Genomic DNA, 9,760 nt, shown 5'->3' with positions numbered 1-9,760 from the left:
TTCACTCACACATACATACGGCCTTACTATACAAACAGAGTGCTCTCTCGCACTTTTTGCTGTATCTCAGATTCTCAGGTCTCCAGTAACACATTTCTGAATGTTCCCACAAACTTTATTCTTATATTTACCTCCCCACTACAACAATAAACCCCTGCTGCCAAGTGGGGCAATTCATTGAACATTTAAAAAAAGTCTAAAGAGTTAAACCTTTACAGAAAATCCGGATGTACGACCCTATGTACGTTTATAGTTGACCAATAAAAGGCTGCAAGCTGGCAGAAACGTTAGTAAAGAAATAGGTATTTCGTCTGCCGTTACATTCTGAGTTCAAATTCCGCCGAGGTCGACTTTGCCTTTCATCCTTTAGGAGTCGATAAATTAAGTACCAGTTACGCACTGGGGTCGATATAATCAACTTAATCCGTTTGCCTGTCCTTGTTTGTCCTCTCTGTGTTTAGCCCCTTGTTGGTAGTAAAGAAATAGGTATTTCGTCTGTCACCACGTTCTGAGTTCAAATTCCGCCGAGGTCGACTTTGCCTTTCATCCTTGCGGTGTCGATAAATAAAGTACCAGTTTCGCACTGGGGTCGATATAATCGACTTAATCCGTTTGCCTGTTCTTGTTTGTCCCCTCTATGTTTAGCCCCTTGTGGGCATTAAAGAAATATATACTTGACCAATATCTATGCATCTCTTGCGGTTCCGTGGATGCTGCAAATGTATGGATTTGTCTTTCCTTCGTTTCGTATCCATGCTATAAGTGTACTTTAGATAAGTTACTTGCTTATGGAAAAAGCCCCGGGACAGACCCGGTGGTTGAGTCATTCTCTCTTCAATACTAAAATAACGCAATAACTCTCTTCAATATTGAAATAACGCAAAAGGCGGCGAGCTGGCAGAATCGTTAGCACGCCGGGTGAAGGGCTTAGTGGTATTTTGTCTGTCCTTACGTTCTGAGTTCAAATTCCGCCGAGGTCGACTTTGCCTTTCATCCTTTCGAGGTCGATAAATTAAGTACCAGCTGCGTACTGGGGTCGATCTAATCGCCTGGCCCCCTCCTCCCCAAATTTCGGGCCGCGTGCCTAGAGTAGAAAAGAATCGTTAGTACGCCGAGCGAAAGGCTTAGTGGTATTTCGTCTGCCGTTACGTTCGGAGTTCAAATTCCGTCGAGGTCGACTTTGTCTTTCATCCTTTCGGGATCGATTTAATAAATACCAGTTGTGCATTGGGGTCGATATAATCGACTTAATCCGTTTGTTTGTCCTTGTTTGTCCCTTCTGTGTTTAGCCCCTTGTGGGTAGTAAAGAAATAGGTATTTCGTCTGCCATTATGTACTGAGTTCCAATTCTTCCGAGGTCGAGTTTGCCTTTTATTCTTTCGAAGTCGATTAAATAAATACCAGTTACGCACTGGGGTCGATGTAATCGACTTAATCCGTTTGTATGTCCTTGTTTGTCCTTTCTGTGTTTAAACCCCTGTGGGAAATAAAGAAATATTTATTTCATATTAAAATAACACGTAAGGCGGCGAACTGGCAGAAACGTTAGCACGCCGGGCGAAATGCTTTGCCGTATTTCGTCTACCGTTACGTTCTGAGTTCAAATTCCGCCTAGGTCGACTTTGCCTTTCATCCTTTCGAGGTCGATAAATTAAGTACCAGTTACGCACTGGGGTCGATATAATCGACTTAATCCCTTTGTCTGTCCTTGTTTGTCCCCTCTGTGTTTAGCCCCTTGTGGGTAGTAAAGAAATAGGTATTTCGTCTGCAGTTACATTCTGAGTTCAAATTCCGCCGAGGTCGACTTTGCCTTTCATCCTTTCGGGGTCGATAAATTAAGTACCAGTTACGCACTGGGGTCGATATAATCGACTTAATCCGTTTGTCTGTCCTTGTTTGTCCTCTCTGTGTTTAGTCCCTTGTGGGTAGTAAAGAAATAGGTATTTCGTTTGTCTTTACGTTCTGAGTTCAAATTCCGCCGAGGTCGACTTTGCCTTTCATCCTTTCGGGGTCGATTAAATAAGTACCAGTTGCATACTGCGGTGGGTCTAATCGACTTAATCCGTTTGCCTGTCCTTGTTTGTCCTCTCTCTGTTTAGCCCCTTGTGGGTAGTAAAGAAATAAGTATTTCGTTAGCGGTATATCTTTACCTTCTGAGTTCAAATTCCGCCGAGGTCGACTTTGCCTTCGATCCTTTCGTGGTCGGTGAATTAAGTACCAGTTGCGTACTGATGACGATCTAATCGACTGGGCCCCTCCCCCACCAAAAAAAAATTCAGGCTTTGTGCCTCGAATAGTAAAAATATTAAAATAACACAATTAAAAATTAATAAACTCTAAACAAATGCAAAAAATCTAATATAGTTTAATGGTAAGAGATGTATCAAAATGTAATACAAAAGATTTATATTGAGGTTTATTATCGTTTTTTTCTACTATTATTTCTTGGTTAACAGACTTGACGTTATAAGTAATTTCACAGTGCAGTAACTTCGTCTTGCTGACTAACAATTGGGTTGTCGTAAGCTTTTGGATGGCGGTTTATGGTGCTTATGTTACTAGGAGGTTTGTAAAGACAACTGGCAAAAGTTAAGAATGATATTGATAAAATTCGGAGAATGATAAAAATGATGAAAAAGTTGAAGGACAAGTCAAAGGAATTGTACAGCCAGCAGGAAGAATCGTTATTTCTGTCGTGCTTCCATATACGGCAGGATTGGTCGAGGGCTTTTCCGAACAGCAAAGGACCTGGTAAAGAACCTGTACGGAGAGAAAACACAAATCCAGTTTTAATGTTATTCAATATATACTTGAGTGCTTACATAAAAATTCAATTAGGGTCACACACTTACCAACTTCGTTGGTCTTACACGAGCGAACCAAATGCGCATACGTGCATAAGTGTGCAGACACACCTACACACATACACAATCACGCACCCGCACACCCGCACACACGCACACACATACATGCATACAAACACATACACACGCACACAAGCACGCAGTTTTGACTTTCAATCGGAACTCATTTAACCTTCAGGGGTCCATACAAGATTTTAAAAAATACAATTCCTAATAATATTTAATTATGAAAATATATGATTTCTTAAATATAGAATGACTACGAAGGTACTTCCGAATAATATAAAAATAAAAGGGGTTCATAGCTACAAAATTGTTGAGAAACACTAATGCAATGCTTTGTGATTTTTGTTTTTCTTTTTATAGTTCTGTTCTCTCTCTACAACATCTTTTAAAAATCAGTTTTGGAATCTGAATTAATTGCACCCCGTTTTAGACGTGCAACAATAAGGTCTCCATTAGCAAAACAAAATAAAACAAAAGAGAGTAGAATAATTTATCTGGCAACTCAACATAACTGCCATAAAAATAATATGGGATCTAATCAACTAAAGGGAAACAATAAAGCAGCAAGATACTCGAGTTACGTCCCCTACATAATATTTACCCTCAAAAGCGCTTGTATTACATTACGGAAGCAAACGGCCTCGTGTAGATAAATTAACCCAACATACGAATGTAAGGCTGCTTTTCCTAATATAACTACAAACATTTACTTTTTTATTGCCCACAAGGGGCTAAACATAGAGGAGACAAACAAGGACAGACAAAGAGAGTAAGTCGATTACATCGACTCCAATGCGTAACTGGTACTTATTTAATCGACCCCGAAAGGATAAAAGGCAAAATCGACCTCGACGGAATTTGAACTCAGAACGTAGCGGCAGATGAAATACCTATTTCTTTACTACCCACAAGGAGCTACACAGAGAGGGACGATCAAGGACAGACAAAGGGATTAAGTCGATTACGTCGACACCAGTGCGTAACTGGTACTTATTTAATCGACCCCGAAAGGATGAAAGGCAAAGTCGACCTCGGCGGAATTTGAACTCAGAACGTAGTGGCATACGAAATACCGCTAAGCATTTTGCCCCGCGTGCTAACGATTCTGCCAGCTCGCTACAAATATTGTTGATCTTAGGCCCACCATTATAATACGGCTGAAATCATTATTTCAACAATCGACAATTTGTGAACTATTTGCATAGCAATGCCCCTGCAATCTCCTTTCCGCTTTATCCTTTCACTGGTGTAATAATAGTTTATGTTCTCCCGCAATAACAACACCGAAACCCTTGAGGGAATGTAATAACGTAACAGATAACATACACGGACTCTTGTTCACGCATACACACAACTACATAAACACAGTTCCACACACGTACAAGCACACAGCTTTTGTTTGTGCGTTACACACGCACACACACGCACATTTATACATACAAATATCAATGTATCTCAATCAATACTTACCCACTAAACGCCGTATAAAATGATTCACACCTAAACCAAATGTCTTTTGGTTATCTGGTATACACCTGTAGAAAATAGATAATTACTATGTAGCATATGCCCGTTTTATATGTATGTATGTATGTATGTATGTATGTATGTAGTATGTATGGATGGATGGATGGATGGATGGATGGATGGATGGATGGATGGATGTATGGATGGATGGATGTATGGATGTATGGATGTGCAGATTTGTATATTTTATATATGTATTCTCATGCATATAGTTACATAGCTAGACATGCTCATATATATTTAAATGATAAACTTCTGGAAAGTTTTACAGATTTTTACTGTTCCGGTGATGGATTGGATCTGTAGTCTTCGAATTAGCTTTCTCTTTTCTGGTTTTGAGAAGCCTAATTTCTTAAGATTAGTATTTGGGCATTACGGAGATGTACCTGCATAGCAAGTGACCTGATCTGAAATCGTGTGCTGGAATAAAACAATTGCAGCTTGGAAGGTGTTTATAAGCCATTTAAGAAAAACATAAAATCCGTTAGATTCAATTCAACATTTAAATTTGATTTGTCAAAATATTTTCGTCGCTTTGAGACCGTGACCTGGTCACTGAGAAAATTCTGTGTTGCATCAGTATTTAGGCAGTGTGTTACATATCCCAGGGCTCCAATAATGATAACTATAAACCTGAACTTGTAATCTGGATAGAGTAATTGCAGATTTCTCAATAGTTCAGCATAGGTGTTCTCTTTTTCACTGATCGTTAGCCTTATGTTAACATCCGCAGGGCAACTAATTTTCACAACTGTGCACAGTTTCTCTTCTCTATCCCAAATTATTATACCAGGTCTGCTGTGCTTACATTTTATTGAGGTCTTCACTGGGACAATCCACCAGTATTCCTTTTCATTATGAGTAGTTATGGCTTCTACCATATTGTGGGTTCATATGTATGTATGTATGTATGCTTCTCTGTCAGTGTGATTGTATTCATCTGTGTTTATCTCTCTCCCTCTCTTGTTCTTCGTCCTTTCTGGTTTTCTCTCCCACCCTTCCATATTCTTCTCCTCTCCTCTTCACCGTTCCCTCTCTCTCACTCCTCCTCCTCGACTCTCTCGTCGCTGACACGTGACGAAAGGGAATCTATTTTCTGCCCATTTCCTTCCTAAAGACAACACGTGCTTATACCTGCCTCCTCTCATAAACTCGTCATCCAAGCGTTCACAATAATTTTTCTACCGTCTTGGCTTAACAGCCCACACCGTTTGTTTTTACTGTTTTGTTCTCACTATCCTGTTCTTGTTACAACTTTCACCCTCCGCAAAAAGTCCAAAATTTTATTTAGTTTGCTTTGCGGGAAGGATTGTTTCAAGAAGTCGCGTATTGTCCTTGCCCTCCAAACGGGGAGTACCACTGATCTAACCAGTCTCGGAGGACTCTAGAATCAGCAAATAAAAGAAACACATTCCACTTTAGCGAAAACTGAAGCTTTACCGGTGATTAAACAACACTTACCTAAGTACAACAGCAACAAGAGGAGTCCGCGCGACAAAAGTTAGAAAAAACGTAACCATTAACAAAGGTAGGAAAATGAAAAGCTGGTAACAATTTCCGTGATTCTTGCACATTCCTTTCGTTGCATATCCAGGCTGTTCAATATCATCGATGCAAGAACAGTTCGAATAACTCTGCAAAAAGAAATCATACTTAGTATATTGTTCTCTCAAGCGTGGAGCATGGAATGTAAAACAAACGGTAAGCTCTCAACATTCCGAGCTGCGACAATTGTAGTCGCTCACTTTGTTATTGTTATATTTAACTTGTTTCAGTAATTGAATTGTGGTCATGCTGGGGCACCGCCTTGAAGAGTTTAGATGAACAAATCGACACCAGTACTTCGGGTACTTTTTTTTTCTTATTTTATCAAACTTCTTTGCCGAATCGCTGAAGTATGGGGCGTATAGCAATATTGGTTGTCAAGCTGTGAGGGTGACAATTACAAATACAAATACTAAACACACACACATGCACGCACGCACGCACGCACACACACACACACACACACACACACACACACGCACACGCACATACGAATATATAGGTATGTATGCATAATTGTTTGGCCTTTCACACAGTTTCCTAATTTTTTATTGCCCACAAGGGGCTAAACATAGAGGGGACAAACAAGGACAGACAAACGGATTAAGTCGATTACATCGACCCCAGTGCGTAACTGGTAATTAATTTATCGACCCCGAAAGGATGAAAGGCAAAGTCAACATGAGCGGAATTTGAACTCAGAACGTAACGGCAGACGAAATACCTATTTCTTTACTACCCACAAGGGGCTAAACACAGAGGAGACAAACAAGGACAGACAGATTAAGTCGATTATATCGACCCCAGTCCGTAACTGGTAGTTAATTTATCGACCCCGAAAGGATGAAAGGCAAAGTCAACCTCAGCGGAATTTGAACTCAGAACGTAGCGGCAGACGAAATACCGCTAAGCATTTCGCTCGGCGTACTAATGCTTCGGCCAGCTCGCCGCTTTCACACAGTTTCCGTCTACCAAATTCCCTCAGAAGATACTATCCCAAGTTCCAGTGCAGTAGACGTCAACCCAAAATCATGTTGTTGCAAAGAGATTTTCTTAACCACACAACCCCATGTCTAGAATCCAACCAGAAACGGAGAAATCGAAGTAATTCATGTCCAGCTTAAACTTCCATAGGTTGATGTCCATAGATAAAATCTAGTGGAATAGGGTACTGGAGAGAGGGTTAAGATTCTGGATTAAAAGAACTGGAAATATTATTTGCAGCAAAGATTAGAGGATGCAAGAAAGTAGAGATGGCAGTCTTAGGATTTTGGAAGGTACGACATCAAGACGTATTATCTTTTTAGCTTAGAATGATCAGCGAAGTGATATAGCTTGTCTGGCCAACTGGGTTTATTATGTCACTGTTATAAAAGCAGCCATGATAGTGTTACGGGTTTAGCTAGTGCAGTGTTTCTGTCCCACATAGGAATAATGGCACCATCATGTCTGGTGAAAATGTGACAGTCTTTTGTCTAATGGAGGACTAATGGGTTTTGGAATGACCTGTGACCTTGTGCGGGTGAATTAGGGGTCGCTCTGGACACCCCTTGAATATGTCGTGAGAGAGGATGAGGGGGCAGAGAGGGACAGGCAGAGAGTATGGTAGAGCTGTCAGGAGAGGGTAAAGGACAGTAGGCGATAGCGATAGAGTAAGAGCAGAGGGCAAATAGAAAGGATAAGCAGTAAGGGACAGATTGAGGATATAGATAGAGTATAGGGACCAGGGCAGTTAGAGAGGGTGTGAGCGGTACAGAGGGAGATGAGGGAGTGGAAGAAGGACAGAGACGAAGTGAGGTCTTGGCAGTCGTTGAGCGGTCGTCGAAGAACGCAGACGGATCTTGGAGTCGCTGGCCGGTCCTCGAAGAAGACAGTCGGATTCTGGAGGTCAGAGCGAGTAGATGGAATCCTGGAAGCGTTGGAATTCTTAGGAGCGAGCTGGGATGCGAAAGCTTGGCGGCACTGATTGGGATATATGCAGAGGGGATATGTACAGAAGGATTTAGCAGTATTCAGAGGAATTAGCAGGATTGAGAGGAATGGGACACTGGCAGATTCAATTAGGAATTGAGGTATGTGATTTGTGTATTGAACAGTGAAGAGAACAGTCAGAGACTCTGTCGATATGTCGATTATCGAGTTGTGGTATTTATGTTCAGAATTGAGTAAAGGACTTGTTGATGTGACTTTATCTGTGATGTTCAGAAAGAGACTTTAAAAGAACTGTTGTCTTCGGACGTGAACTTTGAATTGTACTCTTGAAATGCTGTTGTATTACGCTTCGATCTGTTGTATTATGTATTGAGTAGTCACGTGCATGTTTCCTTTAAATGTATTTGATGTTTTAACAATTGTAATTGTCGTATAAACTGTTGTTTGAATATAAGCCAGTGTCTCTGTTGCCTCTGTGCCTCTTTTGGGTGTCTCTCTGGGTTGTGCCTCTGTATCTCTGTGCTGCTGCGGTTGTGGTTGTTGTTGTATCTCTCCTATCTCCTCCTCTTTGGGTTCCGTGGCGAACTAGTGGGCCGTTCGGGCGAGCGACGGCGGGGGATTCCGTAACAATAGTTTCTATTTAGCTCGAGTATGTATCATGCAGTCGCGGGTTTACAAAACTGTCACAAAATTGTCCAGATATTTGACCTCAACGTATTCGGAATGCTAGACTCCAGTTCAGTGTCCTGTTTTTAATCACTCGCACATTAATACACAAGCTCCAGCATTCGATCCTCTGAAGGGTTCTAGTTGATAAAAAAGATAAACCCGCTGCCTTCACTTTGGTTTCCGTGTATGCCCTCACCTATGGTCAGGAATTTTCGGTAATGACCGAAAGAGAAGGATCGCAATACCAGCAGCCGAAATTGGGTTTCTCCGAAGGATACGTGGAATAACGTTATTTGACAGGGTATGTAGCTAGGAGATCAAGGAACCTCTCCAGATCGATCTGCTTCTTCGCGTGAGGGGTTATATCTCCAGTACAACGGGTATATGTATAGAATATCGCAAGAAAGAATCGCAAAATGTATTTTTAAAGCTAAGACAACTAGCAGGAGACCTAAGGGTAGACCAAGAACGAAATGGTTGGATGTCTATTGTCTCGGTTGGTCACGATTGGGAATCTTATCGGAAAGAGTTTTGATAGTTGCTTTTAATAGAACCCTATAGAAGAGGTACTTAATGATTCTACACCCATGAACCAGCCAGAAATAGTGAGCAGGGAAGATGGCTGGATATATTCGGCGTTAGACAAAATATTTAAGGGAGTGTAAGCGTGTTGAAGAGATCTACAACAGAAAAAACACATTGCAAAGCAATAGATATATGGATGCAGCCCACAGGCTGTATCAATTGTTACAATGAAATAATAATAAGAAGACAAGATTCAAGCATCATAAGAAGCGAAGAGCTGACAACAATGAAAATATTTTAAAATCTTTAAAAAAAGCAAACCTAATTAAATATATTTTGGACGGTCGCTTCTATCATGCTGTCAAGAAGCTGTAATCGTTATATTATCTCTCACCAGTCTTGTCAAAACGAATAATTGCATCACGAATATTACATAATAATTAGGATAATAATTATTCTCGTTTTGATATATGGACAATTCCAGATGTTTTAATTGATGTCTTGTATTATTAGCAAGCTTACTTAGAAGCAGTTATTACTTAGCATTTAAATATAATGGGCTTCTGACATGGTGTAGTTAAAGTGTGTGCCGCCAATGGCAGCACTTGACATTGTTGCTGTTGATGTTGAGCGAAGCGGTCTTCGTGGGAGAAGTCCGAAACGTGGTCCTTTGCTATTCGTAAGACCCGCAG

The 9,760-nt window shown here is 40.8% G+C and overlaps 1 protein-coding gene across 2 annotated transcripts in view; it reads right to left on the bottom strand.

Moving 5' to 3' along the window:
• Window positions 1-2,427: 2,427 nt before the first annotated feature.
• The window catches only part of LOC115210570 (solute carrier organic anion transporter family member 4A1-like), a 69,917-nt gene continuing 62,584 nt past the window's right edge, over window positions 2,428-9,760 (bottom strand). For both annotated transcript variants that reach the window (XM_036502405.1, XM_036502406.1), the window contains 3 exons: window positions 5,859-6,031; window positions 4,341-4,405; window positions 2,428-2,760 (listed from right to left, as the gene is read on the bottom strand). In XM_036502405.1, coding sequence (XP_036358298.1) covers window positions 2,477-2,760; window positions 4,341-4,405; window positions 5,859-6,031 — 522 coding nt within the window. In that variant the 3' untranslated portion in view covers window positions 2,428-2,476. The remainder of the gene's footprint in view (window positions 2,761-4,340; window positions 4,406-5,858; window positions 6,032-9,760) is intronic.

The sequence above is a fragment of the Octopus sinensis genome, linkage group LG4 (assembly GCF_006345805.1).
Source record: "Octopus sinensis linkage group LG4, ASM634580v1, whole genome shotgun sequence".
Lineage (NCBI taxonomy): Eukaryota > Metazoa > Mollusca > Cephalopoda > Octopoda > Octopodidae > Octopus > Octopus sinensis.
Note: the sequence above shows the minus strand (reverse complement) of the source record. Positions and strands in the feature narration are given on the sequence as shown.